This window comes from Rhinolophus sinicus, linkage group LG02 (genome assembly GCF_036562045.2).
Source record: "Rhinolophus sinicus isolate RSC01 linkage group LG02, ASM3656204v1, whole genome shotgun sequence".
NCBI lineage: Eukaryota > Metazoa > Chordata > Mammalia > Chiroptera > Rhinolophidae > Rhinolophus > Rhinolophus sinicus.
In genome coordinates this window covers 156,124,825-156,144,970 of record NC_133752.1, presented here as the reverse complement: position 1 = coordinate 156,144,970, position 20,146 = coordinate 156,124,825, and the positions used below count along the sequence as shown (strand labels likewise).

At 35.2% G+C, this 20,146-nt stretch overlaps 1 protein-coding gene across 2 annotated transcripts in view; it reads left to right on the top strand.

Moving 5' to 3' along the window:
• The window catches only part of PDZRN4 (PDZ domain containing ring finger 4), a 346,581-nt gene that overhangs the window by 284,458 nt on the left and 41,977 nt on the right, over nucleotides 1–20,146 (top strand). For both annotated transcript variants that reach the window (XM_019756349.2, XM_019756350.2), the window contains one exon: nucleotides 2,413–2,515. In XM_019756349.2, the coding sequence (XP_019611908.2) occupies nucleotides 2,413–2,515 (103 nt within the window). The remainder of the gene's footprint in view (nucleotides 1–2,412; nucleotides 2,516–20,146) is intronic.

The window sequence follows — 20,146 nt, the reverse complement described above, 5'->3', positions numbered from 1 at the left end:
TAGAGATATTTTATTCAAATAGTCCTACTTGTATAGTCTTGGGAGTATGTTTTGACCCATATATTTTGTTCTATAAACTTTTAAGCAAATATTCAAACATTATTAAGAGTTTGATTTATAAAAGCAACAGTCTCTTCAGATTACATTTTCATTGTCTACTGTACTCCATTCTCCATTTTGTAAAACGCAGGTCTAATCATGCCACTTCCCTGCCCTTTAGTGGTTTTTGTAAGCCTATTTCAGGATACTTTAGAATCATCTGGGAACTTGGAAAAGAACCATCAGTTAATTGCCTGAATCCCACCTCAGGCCGATTCAATAGAAATTTTTCAGAGTGAGATCTAGTCATCAGAATTTTTCAGAAATCTCTCTAGAAAATTTTAATGTGCCACCATGCTTTGGAAAACACTCCTTGAAAACCTCAAATTCCAGGAGGGCAGAGGCTCTGTTTGTCTTGCTCATGACTCTATTCATTCATCCTTACTTATTACATATCCCCTTATGTCAGACACTGAGATTCAGTGCTGGGCATAAAACTGGGAACCAGAATAAACTCACCACTTCCTGGAGCTTATATGCTAGAGGGAAATATGAACAATACACAAGATAAACAAATATCTATGTAATATCCATTAGTACAGCCTGACCCAGAGTAACCACACAATAAATAATCTTTTGATTGAAAAATTATAGCCAATATTTATTAGCTCACTTAATATGTTTTAGGGAATACTTCAAGTATTTTACATTCCTTAACTCATTTAGTCCTCACAACAATCTTTGGAGGGAGTGTATTATATTACCATACACACGCCACACATAGTAAATAACTTGGCCAAAAACACATAGCAAAGAAGTGAGAGGGCCAGACTTCTGAGCAAAAATGTGAACCCAAGTGCCCACGCCTCTGACCAGTATTCTGTGTCACTCCTTGCAGATCTTAGCAACCTCTTCTAGCAAATGCCCTAGGGCTACAGTAGGTATATCCCCACCAAGTGCTCTCACAGCTTCTATATTTTCCGCTTTATTATCACACTACATTAAAATTCCCACTTTGCTGCCTTACCCAAATAATAGGGCAAGGATTGTATTTTGTGCACCAACGTATTTCCAGCACTTGACATAGGGCCTGGCACCTGGTAGACATGCAATAAATGTTTATTGAATGAATGAATAGTTCCTCCCGGAATGGCTTCCTTCTTATTGACAGAAAGATGAGAGAAACACATCAGATGCCCCATACAGCAAGCTTTGACATTTTGCCAGCCCAAGTGGGCTTTGCAGGGCCAGTCCAGATTTAAGCAAGGAGGGTTTACCTGTTAGACCGGCAAGCAAGGTGCCGCATGTACTGTTTTTGTTATTTGGACTCACATTGCTTCACCCTGTACGGAGCCAATAGTAGTGAGAAGAGGCTGGTAGAATATTTACACTGACTGTTTGAGGGCACAAGGCTAGGTCTCTCTCATCTTTCAGTTAGTGTAAGGGAACTAATGTATGTTACTAACTCCAACTTTCAAGAACGTCCACACTGGCAGAGCTTAGCGGTTTCCCCTGCAATGCACTTGATTCACTGCACTTCAGTTTTTTTCATTGACTTTTAGAGCTAGAGATGACCTCATGCCCTACGCTGTTGAACTATGCTTAACCTTTACATGATGTAGTGTGTAGTATCTATCATAGCATATAGTAATTTGAAAGCAATTCTATCAATTATTTAAAACATTGCCCAAAAGTTAAAGGATATATAAAAGTCATATACAAAACCCTGGATTCCCCTCATTTTGAAACACCTGTGGCTTATAGAAGTTTCCAGTAAGTGATCACCATGAATGCTCTTTAAGATTTATACTCGTGCCTTTCATCAAGGAAGGGAAAATGTGGGTTAGGAGAGAGAATGAGAAAGGAGGTCTTAAGGAATGGGGGCAATGTGAGTACGTTTCACAATCTGAAAAATATGTGCTTTTGAAAATAGATTTCAAAAACCAGTTTGGGGCTGTGTATTATGAAATTGGTAGTACTTTGTTATAAAATATTCCTCTTTGGGTAGACTCTAATCTCAAATGCCACATACCCATATATGGAGCTAGTCACGTTTGGTGGAATGGCAGCAGACCAGAGAGTATCAATAAAAGCACCGTGGCCTGTCAAAGATTTCACATCAGGCTTCATAGAATGTAGCTCTGACCATGGGCCCTTATCTTTGAATTCTCTCAGAAAATCAAATTGATGGACGTCGTGCAGGTGGAGAAAGAAAAGCAATTGCTCATTTTGAGTGGTAGTTCATTTAAAGGCTAGATCAACTATAGGTCTTATTGCAAAGCAGAAAAAACTACAGTGAAATTCTAAAATCACTTTTAATCTCGAAAGCAACCCTTTTGATCCATTCCTATCATATTGCTACATTCCCCATAGCTGCCATTCTCTTCACCCGGTGGAGCATGAATTTTATGAGGACAATGAGTATCTTTCCAGCTTGCCTGCTGATGCAGACAGAACAGAGGACTTTGAATATGAGGTAAGATCATTTTCACACCACTTCACATTTCTTCACAAAGTTATGGTTGAGGGGTTTTGCATAACAAAGACAAAATTAATTTATTACTGTGGGAAATATTTTGTCTAGTATATATCTGAAATAAGATCCTTTAAATATTTGTTTTAGCTATTTGGCTCTAGTATTTTAAGTATATTGGAAAACATTTTTGTAATATAAACTTCAAATTAATTTGCTCACGCTGTTGCTTTTTATAAATAATATTATGGCAGCTATATTTTTTTTTCTTCTTTCTGTAACATAAGAGAATTTCCAAGTAGAGTTTGGAAAAGAAATTGTATTTAAAACCAAGATGGTGCTTACTATTTTCATTCATTGTATATTTTAGTTGGAATTGATAAACTAAATTTTGTTATATGTTATATTCCTTCCCTTCACAAATTCAATATTCTTTTTATTTAGGATTCAAGTATGTACTCTCAAGAGCAGTTTTAATGACTTTCTAGAAAGAGAGATGGCCTCAAGCCCTTTGTTGTTAAATTATGTTTAGCCTTCACAAGGTATATGTTAGAGTATCTGTACTGATATATAGCAATTTCAAAAGCCCGCCTATTAATTATTTAAGAGCTTTCACAAAAGTTAAAAGATCTATCCTAATATTTCCTCTGCTTCTGCAGTCTGTAAATCTTTGAAAGGTTTCAGACTACTCTGACATTTGGAAATAAAATAGATTGAAGAGGTAAAGAAGCTTTGGTAAACAGGCAGAGAACCCATGATTATCTGCCCTTTTAATGCTTTAGATGATGTCATACAAGTTCAGCCAAATGTTGTTTTCCATTTTACAACCAGGAAATCCTGAAATCTCTTCCCTTAGGAGAATCTGAAATCAAATAAGGCTGATTCAGTGAAGCTCACCTAAAGCAAATAGATGTTTATTTGAAACCTTCTCCCTGCAAAAGTCATTGCTAGGGATTACAGAAATCATTATTGCTTTTCAGCCAGAATTTGGAAGGATGTGGAATGATACTTAATATCTGAGTAGAAGGTTTTGTCATTGTTATTGTTCATGTTAATTTTTATCCTCTCGTCTCCATTAAGTTGATTAAAAAGTTTTATTTTATAAATCCACTCAAGTACTGGTATGTACTGAAATACCCATTAAGTTTTGTCTACTCATGCAAAATAAATTACAAAATTGAGTCACTTACCCAAATAATTCAAGATTAAATGATGTTTTCCTTTCAGTTAATGAATACTTTGGGTTTGGGGACTGAAATTACCTTCAGCTTTTCATTTAGCTTGTGCCTTAAAACTTTATTAAAGTAAATCTGTGTGCTGGGGGAGGGCATGGAAGAGAGACTCACTTAGCGTAAGCAGGTTAATAGTAAAAAAAAAAACTTTCAGTTCATTAACATATCATTGAATATGACATTCCAGACAGGTTTCCTTACCTTTCTATAGGACTACTGTAACTGAACTACGACGTTTTTGACCAATACGAATCACTGATACATGCCAGCATCAGTGTGATGACTGACAGGGGTAAATGCTCAGACAAGTCTTCTGTAGCCTGTAATCTCAACTAATCACAACATCATAGTCATTAATTTGCTGTCAGTTGTGATTCTATAGCCAAAGGCACCTTTCTGAGTGATTGAAATAAAGAATGTTCCTGTAAAATTTAAATAAGAAAGAAGTTACTGTGACAAGCCGCAATCATGCGAGAGGATACATTTGAGAACATGAGGCATAGTTCAAGGTCAGGGTATAGACTTGAGGGAATACCCCAAGGATAATTGACCAAGTTTAGGGGAGAATAATGATTCTACCCAGTTCTCCCTAGTTCGTGACATTAACGTGGCAGAGGTGCACACACCATCCATCATGGTGGCCTCAGGTTAGACTGTAAAATCTAGTCAGTCCACTGCTATCACCAGGGCTGATTGTGGCCACCACATAAGTGGGAGAGATTTAGAAATGCTAATCTCATCTGGATGTTCTCTTGTACTTAGAAGCAGACTGGTCAAGTGTTTCTGTGACCAGCAGGATGACCCCAGCTCCTCCAGGAGCTCTGTCATAGCCCAGTAGCTCTGGGGATGCAGTGGATGAAAACCTTCATGGAGGACCCGTTTCGTGCCACTTAAAAAATATTATAGGAAACTGGCCAAAGAGAGGACTTTATCTCAGAAAGAGATACTCATTCTCTCTCAACCTAAATATGTATACACACCAGCAGGTAGTTGGGGAAGTAGAAAGAAGACTCCATTTCATCTGCTTTCATTCATTTGTATCATAAAGCACTTGTTTCATGAGCACTTAAAGATGCCAAATTCTCATCTAAGTTTGGGACGCATGAAGCCCCTGCCCTAGTCCAGCTTAACCTTTAGGGGAGAGAAATGGACAACAAACAAGTAAGTAATGATGTAGTATATTAAATGGTGATCCATGTGTGCTTATGGAGAAAAACAAGCCTGGGTAATGTAGAAAGAAATGCGTGGTGTTGGGATGGGGTGTTATGATCTTATACAAGGTGGTCAGGGCAGACCTCTCTCCTAAGACTGCCAAAGGAAGTAAGAGAGCTAGCCATGTGGATATCTGAGGGAGGAGCTTTCCAGATACAGGGAAGGGAAACACAAAGGACCTGAAGCAGGAGCATGCCTGGTGCGTTCAAAGAACAGCAGAAGCCAGTGTGCCCTGGAAACAACGGCAAGCGGGGAGATGGTAGGAGATGAACTTAGAGTGAGGAGGGGCATAGCTTGAGTAACCTTTGGCTTTTACTATGAAATGCAAAGTTGCTGGTGAAGAAAGAGCAGGGCCATGTTCTGAAGCCCTAGCAAGATCCCTCTGGCTGCTGGCATGAGATTGACAGTGAGGAAGCAAAGGCTACAACAGAGCAGTCAGGTGACAGGCAGCTGTGGACTGGACCTGGATGGTGATGGAGGAAGTGCTAAGACAGTCTGGAAGGATACCCTCCACCCCGGTCCAGAGGGCTCTGCCTAAATGTCTGTGTTTCCATTACTTGCCTCATAGCTTGAATATAGTTTATGCTATAGTGGTTTTACTTCTTCTGACTTTTTAAAGGCAAAATATCATAGGCCAGAGTGAAACACAGCTTCTGACATCCACTGAAACTAGCATAGCAAATCCACTCTTTAAATGACAGAAAGTGTAGAGAACTGCATTTCTGAACTTGCTAAAGTGCAAGCTATGCAACTACCTAAACCTTTTTATAAAGGCCTACTTACTGTTGACTCAGTGAACCAAAGCTGATTTGTCTATCTTGTGAATGTATATTTAGGGACTTTTAGTACGTAGATTATTGACCCAATAGACCAAAACAGATCTGACTACCCTGTAAATACATATTTCAGGACTTTTTAACATGCAGATTATTGCATTGATTGACTGTAACAGCTCCCATCAGAGCTATGATAGGCAGCAAATGCTTCTTTGGAGATATTATGGTCAATGTGTCAATGTTATGGTGACTGTGGTGTGTTAGGGACCCCTATAAAATTTTAATGACACCCATATCTCACCATGGCCTATCACCACTTTGCCTAAGAAAATTATTTGACTAGGTTTAAAATTCTCCCACTGTGCCTCAGAAAAGTCTCAGAGGAACAGTCTGCATTAAAAGATGCACAGCTTGAAATTTGTTCTCTTTAAAAAATGATGGCACTTGTTCTGCAATTAAAAATGATGAAGGATTTTAATTTTATTTTTGAGAGAAAAAATAAAAATGTTTTTGATTGTAAACAATGCACTTATCATAAGAGTCAGGGTGCTCCGTCTACTGAAATACCACTGAGGATAAGCATCTCCTCTTCTTTATTTTCAACTTTGTTCCTTTTTTTTTTTTTTTTCCTAGAGCCAGCTAAAGGTTGAAATAAATCATAAATAGCCCTTAGCAAGTCAGAGGCAGATCTCAAATCCAACCTCTACCAGAAATAATTTAATGGGAAAAGCTTCGAGAAATATAACATTCTTTCACCCAACTCCTAATAAAGATATGTTTGCTACTGCCTGAGTGCAAGGAAGATGTTGAATTTTCTGCAGCATTTGCTGTTAACTCTCAAACGTCAGTGCTGATAGAGTCGGACAACTAACTAATCAGTGCAACATTTTGACAGCATGAAACATCACGTTATCCAAGACAAGTAAATAATGTAACCAACATTTCTGATCCTACAGATTTCCATCACTTGAAAATGCTATTTGAAATCATTTTTACTGCTTCCCCCTAAGATCAGGCTGAAGAAACATATCCAACAGTTTGAATAAAGTACACTTAGAGTTCCCCTTAGGTGTGTATTGTCAACACAATGAAAAGGAACTGAGCAGTTTGCTTGAAGAGGTATTAAAGGTGGAAAGGAGAACCTTCTGTACGTATCAAATTTCTGTGTACATGTTAACCAAAAACCAAACTTGGGCCAATGTCTATAAATAGGAAAGAACATTTAGCATATTAACGAGTTCTTCACAATTTTTATGCAAAGCATAAGTAAACCCTTATGCTATGCCGAGAAGTATCGTTTTGCAAAATTTATTTCCTAGAGCTGGATCCCTTAGAATAGATGCAGAGTGTTTATGAGAATTTAAATATATAATCTCTCTCTTACTTAGTTAAAGAAAAGAGAAGTATGAATCAAGAAGATGTTCATTCAGAACTTAGCAAGAGGATAAACATTAACTAAATTTCAGTCATATCATTTGAGCAGCTTCATGATTTGCGAAGCCGGCTTTGGGTAAAATCTTCCAGCAACACGTGTGAGAGAGCTCTGTAGCTCCTTTCTAGGTTGTGAGGGCAGAGGCCTTATCTGCCTTGTTCGTCATTGCATCACATCCCCTGTTTCAAAATAGGGGCTAAATATTTGATGAACAAATAAATGAATTCTTGCCGTCTCCATGGACCAACTTCTGGGCAGTGCAGTCAGTGCCTTTCCTCCTTTTTATACAAAAGAATTAGAAAGGAACCTGGGACTGCCATGCAGTTACAACAGATTCTTCTCTCCCTTTGTAATAGGTATTTGTTCTTTATGTCAGGGATCCTACTCTTAGTACCATCTTTGTTTCAGTTAAGCACTTCCAAGGAAAGGGCCAAAATAGGGCGGAATATGGAGAGATAAGTAATGAACTAGAATTTAAATGGTCTCCATGAAAACTCATCTTTACCGATTACCATTTAATAAAATCATAGATTCTCATACTTGGTATGAAGTTGACACATTGTCTAATCCACCCTTGTACTCTTTGTATCTGTAACTTCTTCACCAAGGGGTCACTCAGCAAGTTTGTGATACCCTACAATGGACAGGAAACTGAGCGCCTCCCCAAGGAGTCAGTTCTGACTCTGGCAATCTCTGGGTATTTAGAGAGGGAAATGGATCAAAGAATTTGAAAACAAGTGATGGAAGGAATATGTTTTGGTTTGACACATAACTCATAAAGAGACTACATATTATCCTTATGTTGCAGTGGGTAGTAGAGAAAGAGAAAAATAGTGTGTACAGTATGAAAGTATAGAATCTTTAGCCTTTTTTCATTCAGTGGATGCTTTCTTTATATTTCACCAGTCCCTTTTCTTCCACTTGCTAGTCACATTTTAGAATTATTAATGAAATATCCAAATGATTTTATGCCACTTACTACTGGAGCAATAAAATCATCCTTCTTTTAAAAAAAAATCACCTTCATATGTTTTATTCTTTTGGAAAATTTATTGAATTGAAAACTGATCTAGATGAAGTGTGAAAATATTTTTATTACTTGACCGTTTAAGATAAAATGGTGTTTGGTCAGTTTGGAGTTGGTTCATTGCAATATCTGTTAATGATACCACCATTTTCTCTATTATGTCAAATTAAAATCTTAATCATGGAGGCCAAACCAGTCAGTTGTCATATATTTGGGCTTATATTTCCAGACCCTCTGGGGCATGCTCCTCCTTCATACCGCCACTGCCTCCTCCCCTGCCTAGAATGTTACTCTATTTCTAGATCACCTCAGGACAGTCAGTCCCTAGTCTCTACAGTCCATCCTATTCACCTCTCCTCAAGGGCACTCTCATAGGATCTTTCCCTGTTCATCATCTCCTATGATTTGAGCCCTTCAATTAACTCGAACATTCTCTGCCTGGCATTGAAAATCCTTTGTACTCAGTCACCACCCTGCTTTTCCAGACAACTTGAGGTCAAACTCCACAGTTCAGCAACACTCAAAGAAGGCGTGTGTTTTCCTTCTTCTGTGACGTTACTTATGGGCCTCTCTGCTCCCGAATACCTTTCTCATATCGCTTTCCCACCACTGAACTCCCATACTACATTCTATAAATATATATATATATATATATATATATATACACAAATATATGTACTATATATAAAATTATATATATACAAATATATATGTATATATACACACACATATACATATAGAGAGAGATATAGATATAGATATATATCATTATGCCCTGGGTTATAGTAATTTATACACTTATCTTTTTCTTCTAAATCATTTGTCTTTCTTACCAGAAGTGACTACTTCTAATTATCTCTCATCAGGAGAGCCTAGCACAGGCCTGGGCAGACAGTGGGAACTCAGCATCATTTGCAGAATGACTGAATAAATTATTGATTGGTGCTGCTACTGTTCTTATTTTATGAGTGTCCTGAAAACAAGCACAAAGGGTTAAATAGGGGGAAAGTAGGGACTAAAGCTAATAGAGAATAGAAATTTGAAATAAAGTGTGAAAAATCTTTGTTTTCTTTTTTCTCAAAATAATTTAACATCCTAGTAATTAGAGTAAATGGATTTAAGCCTACAGTTTTGCCAGATTGTAAAAGAAGACTATTTGGATTTTTTTGTTACTTTTCTAACAAGAAAAATATAAATGTTTTACTCCAAACGTATCAGCTGGAGAAGCTTGTAAATAGACTTGCTAACTGACATAGATGAAGAATGACTGGTGTTCTGTTCATGTTAGGATAACCATACATCCTGGTTTGACCTAAACCGTCTCCATGTATGGCCAACGTTTCGCTTCCATGATGAATAGCACTCTCTTTCACTTTCAGAAATGTCCTAGTTGTTCAATACATTATATGGTTGTCCTAGTTTTTATACTTGTTGAACGTTTCTGAGATTTTGGGATCATATTTTATATAATCCTAATATTCTAAGCAATGACTCAGTATTTCTTACTTTGAATACCCCTGTTTATTAAATTGAACTTAGTGGTGACTTTCTATTTTTAAAAAGCTCTCCTTAGAAAATGACTAGAAAAATAAAATACCACAAAGTTGGAAATAGTCATCAGTTATTGTGATCCTTTTAGATTTCTTATTGAAGGAAATGAGATTAGTATTGCTGTTAATTTGTTCATGTAATTTCATAAAACAAACATGAGGCAAATCTATCATTCCCCTCACTGATTATCACAACACTAACCCTTATTTCCTAAGAAAACAATGAAAAGCAAATTTAACCTTCCAAGTTGGTTATTAAACAATGTAACCATGGGCACATTTACTTTACGAGGAATCTAGATATAAAGAGATTCCTTACACTGTGTACATGAGTTTTATCAAAATGCTGACATTCAATTTTTATTTGAAGACACTCGTGATACACATTCAGATGATTACAATGCATTACTGAAAGGTGTTTGTGAAAGGTTGTATTTAAGGTGAACATTTGCATTTCAAATCATGTTTTCCCAATGACTTCTATTCTGCTTTCAAAGAACTGTTTTCATAAGGGCAAAGAAAGGAGAGCTGGCTTTTTCAATACAAAGCAAATCACAGTTAAGGATTCCAAATGTCCCTTCCAGAGGCAATATAATCTGGTGGGAGGAACCCAAACAAGGAGTCTGCCCTAAGTCTAGCCCTATGTCTTGAAGGGGCCATTTACCTCTTGAGTAACAGCAACCTCACGTGAGCTTCGTGGAGATACCATTGTTAGTTTGGTATCTAAGTTAAGTAAAGTGAGACAAGTGCATAGTCAAATCCTTTAAAATTTTACAAATATTTTAACATTTCAAACATATCAACCCACATTTTACAGGTTTTTTTTAATAAAGAGAGCACACACAGTCATATGACCACACATTAGTCTCTGTCTACTACCATATTATACCAAGTAACACACCTCTCTGTATTATCTCTGACTTTAATTTTAGTATTTAGACCAAGTTAATTTGTATGTATTTGCCACTTAGAAATGCCTCCGGCTTTATTCTCCTTTCTCAAGATTACTTTGGCTATTTGGGGTCTTTTATGATTCCATATACAAATTTTAGGATTTTTTTTTCTATTTCTGTGAAAAATACCATTAGAATTTTGAAAGAGATTCTATTAAATCTATATATGGCTTTGGATAGTATGAACATTGTGTCATAACAATATCAATTCTTCTGGTCAATGAACACAGGATACCTTTCCATTTATTTGTGTCTCTTTCAATTTCTTTCATCACAGTCTTAAAGTTTTCAGTGCACAGATATTTCACCTCCTTAGTTAAATGTTAAATTTACTTCAAAATGTTTTATTGTTTTTTATGCTATTGTGAATGGGATTATTTTTTTTAATTTCTTTTTCAACTATTTTGTTGTTAGTGTATAGAAGCTCAACTGATTACTGTATATTGATTTTGTATCCTGCAATTCTGCTGCATTTGTTTATTAATTCAGTTGTTCACTGGGATCATTAGGATTTTCTGCATATAAGATCATGCAAACTGAAACAATTTTACTTCTTCCTTTCTGATTAGGTTGCCTTTTATTTCTTCTTTATGTCTAATTGCTATGGCAATAGGAGTGGTGAGAGGGGGCACCCTTGTCTTGTTTTTTATCTTAGGGGGAAAGCTTTCAACCTTTCACCATTGAGTATGTTAGGTGTGGGCTTGTCATATATGGCCTTTATTATGTTAAGGAACATTCCATGTATACCTAATTTGCTGAGAGTTTTTAACCATGAAATCATGTTGAATTTTTGTCTAATACTTTTTCTGCATCTATTGAGATGATCATATGATTTTTATCTTTCATTTTTAAAATGTGGTGTATAACATTTATTGACTTGAATATATTGAACCATCCTTGCATTCCATGGATAAATCCCACTTGATCATGCTGTATGATTCTTTTAATGTGCTGTTAAATTCAGTTTGCTAATATTTGTTGAAAATGTTTGCACCTATATTCATCTAGGATATTGGCCTGTAGTTTTCTTGTTTTCCAGTGTCTTTATCTACTTTTGGTATCAGGGTAATTCTAGCCTAATAATGTGAGTTTGGAAGTGTTCACTCTTAGATTTTTTGGAAGAATTTGACGATTGGCATCAATTCTTTAAACTTTTGGTACAATTTACCAGTAAAACCATCTGGTCCTTGGCTTTTCTTTGTTGGAAGGTTTTTTATTACTAATACAATATTCTACTCATTATTCGTGTGTTCAGATTTTCATATCTTCAAGATTAAGTCTTGGTAGGTTTCATGTTTCCAGGAATTTGTCCATGTCTTCTAAGTTATCCAATTTGTTGGCATGTAGTGGTTCATAGCAGTCTCTTATGATCCTTTGTATTTCTGTGGTCTCAATTATAATGTTTCCTCTTTCATTTCTGATTTTATTTATTTGAGTCTTCTCTTTTTTTCTTAATCTAGCTAAAGGTTTGTCAGGTTTTGTTTATCTTCAAAAAGTCAGTTTTTACCTTCATTGATCATTTCTATTGGTTTTATGGTCTCTATTTCATTTATTTCTGTTATTTCCTTCCTTTTGCTAACTTTGGGTTTACTTCATTATTCTTTTTCTAGTTCCTTGAAATGTAAAAATAGGTTGTTTATTTGAGATATTTCTTTTTACTTAATATAGGCATTTATCACTTTAGCTTCCCACTTAGGACTTCTTTTGCTGTATCCCATATGTTTTGGCATGTTGTACTTCCATTTTTATTTCTTTCAAGCAAGTTTTTTTGATTTCCCATTTGATTTCTTCTTTGACCATTGGTTGTTGAGCAGTGTGTTATTTAATTTCCATATATCAGTGAATTTTCCAATTTTTCTCCTATTATTGATTTATACTTTCATACTATTGTGGTCATAAAAGATATTTAATATGATGTCAATCTTCTCGTTTTGTGAACTAACATGTGATTTATTCTGAAGAATGTTCTGTGTGTTCTTGATAAGAAAGTGTATTCTTCTGCTGTTGGATTGAATGTTCTGTATATGTATGTTAGGTTTCCTGGTCTAAAGTATATTTCAATTCCAATGTTTCTTTATTGATTTTTCAATATTTCTTTATTGATTATCAATTTATTTTTGGTGACCTATCCATTGTTTAAAGTGGGGTATTGAAGTCTTCTATTATTATTGTGTTACTGTTTATCTTTTCATATTTGTTAGTATTTGCTTAATATATTTAGGTGTTCTGATGCTGAGTACATATAAATTTACAATTGCAATATCTTCTTGATAAATTGACCTTTTTATCATGATATAATGACCTTCTTTATTTATTGTTACAACACTTGCCTCATTTTATGTGATGTAAGTATAGCTATCCCTGGTCTCTTTTGGTTTCCACTTACATGAAATATCTTTTTTCATCCTTTCACTTTAAGCCTATGTGTGTCCTTAAAGCTGAAGTGAGTCTCTTGTAGGTAGCATATATAGTTGGGTCTTGTGTTTTCAATCCATCTAGCTACTCTGTACCTTTTGATTAGAGAATTTAATCCATTTACATTTAATTAATGATAGGTAAGGACTTAGTAATGTCATTGTACTAAGTGTGTCCTGGCTGTTTTGTAGTTCCTTTTTTCTTTGTTTCTCATTTGCTCTCTTCCTTTGTAAATTGATGATTCATTAACTTTGTGATGGAGGTGGAAATAAGAATGCAGAGACAAAAATGCTGCATTAACTTAAATAATTGACAATCATAAGACATTATTACAATTAATCACTTAAACAAGCATTGGGTCTTGGTTTCTGGCCTCTGCATCCTCCTCCAGTTGCCTTATTGTATGATTATTATTTGTTCTCATTTTGGGCTCCTGCATAAGTCTCTGAGTTTTCTCAGTGTGGAGGATCTTGTATTATGCATTTTTGTCTTTCAAGTACCAAGCACATAGTAGAATGATAGAAGCAATGACTAAATCTTAAATATACTTGCAGGCTAGCCAATGTAAGCTTTGTTAAGGGGTTTAGAGCTGAATCTCTTTAGACGTTCTCATTTTTTTCATACAGTTGTTTTATTCTTCAAATTAAATATCAGGGAAAATATCATCAAAAATGTTTCAAGTTGAAATAAAAAGTTGTTCTTTATTGTTCTAGTAAATATGACTAAAAGTATTACACATACACACAGAGTCACAGAGTCTCTGACTCTGCCTCTTCATTGGCTAGTAGGGTGTTTAGAATGTGGTAATGAAGCAAATAAATATTTCGGCTCATTTAAACCCAGTGAAAATGTCAAAAGTGTTAATGATATTTACAGATGAAGCAATGGACAGTAGTGTTTTGAAATACAAGAAATAATCTACGCCTATAGTCATCATAAACAGAATAGACTGGGAAAATGCAAAGATGAATGGCACAAAATTGGTAATCACTTTGACTGAACTGAGATATAACACTTACCTACATCATCAGATTTTAAATGACCAGATTCCATCCCTTAGGATAGGACATTTAAGGCAGTATGTGTTTATACTTGGTGTTGATGCAATTTATAGAAGTCACTGTTTTGGAACCCAAGCCTAACTGTGAGTTTGAGTTCTACAGCAGAAATTATTCACCAGCCAAAGTTAAAATTTGACCAGTCTATGATCTCACACTCTTTTGCCTGTGCTTTCATTTCATCCTTTTTACCTTCTTGTAGATACTCCCTTTTCATATTTCTATTTGTTTTACAGTAGCAAAATGTTGAAAGTTAAATATATATATATATTTCTTTATTGTGTGAAATACATTGAAACCAACTGTTTTTTTCACTCTCCTGAGAAGAACAGATTTTAAAGTCACATATTCTACCCCATAGGAAGTGAAAGATTTTATAGGAAGCAGTAACAAAGAAGGCATTTGCCATAGAAACTTGTTTTTAAAAGAAAGTATGTACCTTTAAAACGAGAATTGTAAGAGCTCTTTTCAAATATAAAAGGAATTTTAGTAATCAAGTCATAATAAGCGATATTAGAGGTAGAACTTTAAAATAAAAGCACATTTGAGTAAAAAATAATTACATTGTATATGGACAGAAGAGAATTAAAATTAAGAGAATTTTGACATAGAAATTGAACCATATAAAGGTTATAGAAGCACATTTGATTTACTTGACAAAGAAAACTGAAGCCCAGGAAGGTTAAGGATTTATCTGTCACAGCTAGTTAATAGCAGATGCTAGACAAGAATTTCTTCTTTCTCTTAAAAAAAAACAAAACAAAACAAAATGAAAACATTTTTATGGTTACAAAAGTAATAAATGTTCATTATTTTATTTCCTTATTGAGATTCCCCTTTGACGTGTAATGGAGTATGTGTCCTTCTCTAGAGTGTATAATTGTCAAGAGTATATAATATTTCACCTTCCTCATATGGACAAGCTATAACTAACACATTCTACAAAATATGATCACCTGTGATTTATCCTGTAAAAACGGTCTGCAACTCCTAAATAACCATTAGAAGGATAGTGTATTTCCAAGCGGATGTTTATGAGTAACTAAAGGATCCATGAACAGCTGTTGAGCCTTTTATAGCCAGGAAGTTCATAATCCTTAAAGAACTTTTCCTTTCTTTGGCTTATACATGAATACCTGCCAAATAAAGACAATCGTGAATCCTTTTAAACAAAAGTTTTGAATATGCTTTAAGAACATGTGAGCAACTTAGTTGGGAAATTCAAAAGAAACCTGTAATTCCCTGAGTGAAGACACTACTGACTGTTATTGGTTAAGAAAGGTTTAATCACTTCCAGTATGATATGCGCAGAAATTAATAAAATCTCTCCCTCCAAAATAAAAGTTGGAAAGGACTTCAGACTTTTGTTTCTCTCCTTCAGATAACCCAGATCACAGAGTTCCCATTGCTTACTTTCTTCTGTGTTAACTTGAAGGTCTAAATTTTTCAAATGATGTTCTTTGGCATTTGTCCACCTTAAAAACATTTTTAGAAATTCAATTTGATGCAATAAAACCCACTGCTGGATAAGTAAACAAGTTCACAGACCTAGAGTAGTTTATATAGGTGGCAGCACATGTGAATATTCGATTTGTTTTCTATCTGATACTCATAGAAGGAAATGCATTAACATTATCCCCACTCCAAAACCAGACTGGCCATTTCAGATTCAGGTTCAATTCCTTGTTTGTTAAAAGCAGAGAAAACTATGTGTTCTCTCAGGGACTTCTCTCAGTCATGGAGATATTATTTTTAGAGTAATTTCCTGTCATTTGTCTTAATGGTCTTGAACATATGCATAACTGTATAGTAGCCATAAAACAAAGTGTAGATGTCTATGACATAATAATGCAAGGTGATCCATCCCTGATGGGTATCAGATCAATCACATGGAAATGATTCTAGAAGGTTTTCTGACACCCAAATTTTCTTTATTTTCCAACTATATAAAATAAATTATCTTCATTAAGTCTTCATTTATTGTCCCCTATAAATAACAGACCCATTAGATTGTAAGAAAACACTTCAAAATTCTTGCTCCCAACAAATTAAAAGTTTGATTGTATCACTCTGATTGGAAGAAAAAATATATTTAGGTCTATTTGGAATTAACTTGAAGTGGTCTTAAGTAAAACGCCATTGCTTAGTACTTATACGAACTCTCTGAGCCATGGGCTCTTCATCTGTGCAAAGAGCATAACATTAATAATAAGTATTTCTTAATATTAAGAGATAGAATGTATGAGAATATAATATATAAGAATATATAATACAATGGCTGGGATATATATATATACGGGGGGTACCAAAAAAAATGTATACACATGACTTGTATTCGTGTTTTGTTATTGGTATATATTGAGTATTACAGTTTTAATACAGTTTTTTTCCTTTCTTAAAATGTGTATACATTTTTTTGGAATCCTCTGTGTGTGTGTGTGTGTGTGTGTGTGTGTGTGTGTGTGTGTGTGTGTTTCTTTATTTATATATATTTATATTCCAGTATTTAACCATTGTAAGTCTCAATTTTATCACCTTGAGGAGAAAGGAAAAAATGAACCTTCAGAAGAGAAACTTCATGGCTTATGTATGGTAGGGTCTAAGTACAAGCACTTGAAACATTAATTTTGAGCTGCACACAAGGAAGACTACTCTGAGTGTCACAGCAGGCCCAAGTATACGTCTGTCTTTTATTTGAAAAACAAACAAACAAAAAACCTCAGATGAAGTCTGTTTGGATCTCTGATTTCCATTTCTCTATTGTTCCCTTTCCTGATCATCTTAAAAGAATAGTTTGATTCTCTGCCACTAAAAAATCTCATTCATTTCTCAACCCATTAAAGTGTGATGTGAGGATGAAAATTAACAGGTGAATGACAAAATCCAGGAATATCTTCTACTTTACCATGATTTCAGCAGTATTTGGTACTGTTGGCCAGCTTCATCTTTTTGAAACGCTCTTCTTCCTCTGCCTCCACAATACCTCCCTGCCTTACCTTCTAATCCTATGACAGTTCTACCCAGACTTACTTCAATGTCTTATCTCTAAGTTTGGGGCTACTACAACCTTATCTCTCAGGGATGTGGGGACAGTTAAGCAAGCTGACCTGTGGCTCTTGGTGTTCTGAGCTGGCAGGGAGAATTGAGTTGGAGGAATACAGTGTGCGTTACACTACAACCCTGCTGTGTGTTTCGAACTCCAAGCTCAGAGCCTTGCTGGTTCAGTGTTGCTTTAGAATCAGTCCCTTGGTTCTCATTCTCTCTTGTTTGATCTTGCGGCTTTAATGTGATCCATTGTGCTTTTCATCTTCCTGAGATTTCTGTTTCCAATCCATCAAGGATTCCCTTTCTTATTTTATGGCATCTTTGTGATTTTTTTAATGTATACTTTTCTTATACATTCTAGGGTTTGGAGCCAAGAGAGGAGATGATTATTTATGCTAGCATCAAAGTATGTTAGTTTCTCCCATTAGACTTTTGGCTCCTTCCTTCCAACTTTTCATATCTCTCATATAAGTTATATTTTCAGTATATATCTGTCGAATGATTTTTATTTTTTTTTTGTACTTTAAAAATCGGATAAATGAAGTATTTAGTTTTCTTTTTATACTAGAATAAGAGCAACCCTGGTAGTGGTAGTAGCAGCAATGGAAAATTAAAGACAGGGATAGATCTGAAGCATAGATTTCAGAGGTAAATTTGAAGAACTGGTAATTACATGAGGGAATAGAAGTACTGAATAAGTTTATTGTGGTAATTGTTTCATAATATATACATATATCAAATCATCACATTTTATACTATAACTTTTCCTATATTTCAATAATACCTCAATAAAGCTGGATCAAAATAAGAAAAATAAAATTGTACTCTAAGGTCTCAATCCTTCTGCATATAAACACAGATCATGCTATGCCCAAAATACATGATTAACCATGCAGGCTTTTTACATTTACTTTTCATATTCCATTAAATTTTCTTTTAGACCCAAGTATTTTGGAATGACTTCCACTTCTACTATGCTATGAAGATGTTTTCCTTTCAACTATCCGATAGCCATGGGCACCTAGATAAATTCAGAAATAAGTATTTTTGAGCAATATGATATTTCAGATTCTATGCTGAGCACTGGTAAACCAAAATAAATAAGACACAGTCTTTTATCAAGGAGCTCACAATCTAGATGTGGGAACATAAGTAATTATACTACTGGGAGACACACAAAAATAAAAAAATCAGTGGCCCACAGAAACCAGGGACTAACTCTTTAGGGAGTGGTCAGAGAGGTAATGGCGCCTTAGAAGAATTTCTAACAAGCAGACAATTAAGGCAAGAACAAGTACAAACGTGTGAAGGTGTCCACAAGCACAGCAAGTTCAAGGAACTGCTAATAGTTCAGTCTCCCTGGGGAGTAAGTTTTGAGAAGTGTAGAAAGAGACAGGATGAGTCTAGACAGGGACCAAATAAAGAAATGTCTTTTATGTCATAATGAGCAACTTGGACTTTACACTACAGGCAATGGAAATGCATTCCATGTTAGAAGAGGCGTGATGGTGTCATATTGGTATTCCAAACTGACCCATTTTTGTTAAGAGTGTGGACAAATTTGGAGGAACCAAATCCAAACAAGATAAAAAAAATTATGGACCAATTTTTATAGTTCAGGTGTGAAATGAAAAAGACTTGAACTAAGGTGGTGGGAATGGTATAGATTCAAATAAATAAACTAAGTAGTTGGCTTTTTTAAATAAGCAATAATTATTTAGGAAAAGTGTAATAGTTCTCCTGAGTGAAAAGTGGTTATGGGCCCTACTTTCCTTTTTTTTTTTTTAATTAAAGTTTATTGGGGTGACAATTGTTAGTAAAGTTACATAGATTTCAGGTGTACAATTCTGTATTACATCATCTATAAATCCCATTGTGTGTTCACCACCCAGAGTCAGTTCTCCTTCCATCACCATGTATTTGTTCCCCTTTACCCTCATCTACCAACCCCTCTCCCCTTACCCTCTGGTAACCACTAAACTATTGTCTGTGTCTATGAATTTTTGTTTCTCATTTGTTTGTCTTGTTCATTTGTTGTTTTTGGTTTATATACCACATATCAGTGAAATCATATGGTTCTCTGCTTTTTCTGTCTGACTTATTTCTCGTAGCATTATAATCTCAAGATCCATCCATGTTGTCACAAATGGTCCTATTTCATCTTTTCTTACCATCAAATAGTATTCCATTGTGTATATATACCACAAGTTCTTTATCCATTCATCTATTGAAGGACATTTTGGTTGTTTCCATGTCTTGGCGACCGTAAATAAAGCCACAATGAACATTGGAGCACATGTCTTTATGGATAAATATTTTCAGATTTTTTGGGGTAGATACCCAGAAGAGGGATTGCTGGGTCATATGGTAATTCTATTCGTGATTTTTTGAGGAAGTTCCACACTGCCTTTCATAGCGGCTGCACCAGTCTGCATTCCTACCAACAGTGTATGAGGGTTCCTTTTTCTCCACAGCCTCTCCAACACTTGTTACTATTTGTCTTGTTGATGATAGCCATTCTAACTGGGGTGAGGTGACATCTCATTGTGGTTTTTATTTGCATTTCTTTGATGATTAGTGACGTTGAGAATTTTTTCATATGTCTATTTGCCATTTGTATGTCCTCTTTGGAGAAATGTCTCTTCAGGTCCTCTGACCATTTTTCAATTGGGTTGTTTGTTTTTTTGTTGTTGAGTTTCATGAGTTCCTTGTATATTTTGGATATTAGCCCCTTATCGGAAGCACTGTTTGCAAAAATCTTCTCCCATTCAGTTGGTTGCATCTTTATTTTGTCGATGGTTTCTTTTGATGTGCAGAAGCTTTTAAGTTTGATATAGTCCCATTCATTTATTTTAGCGTTTACTTCCCTTGCCTTTGGAGTCAAATTCATACAGCGCTTTTTGAACCCAAGGTCCACAAGTTTAGTACCTATGT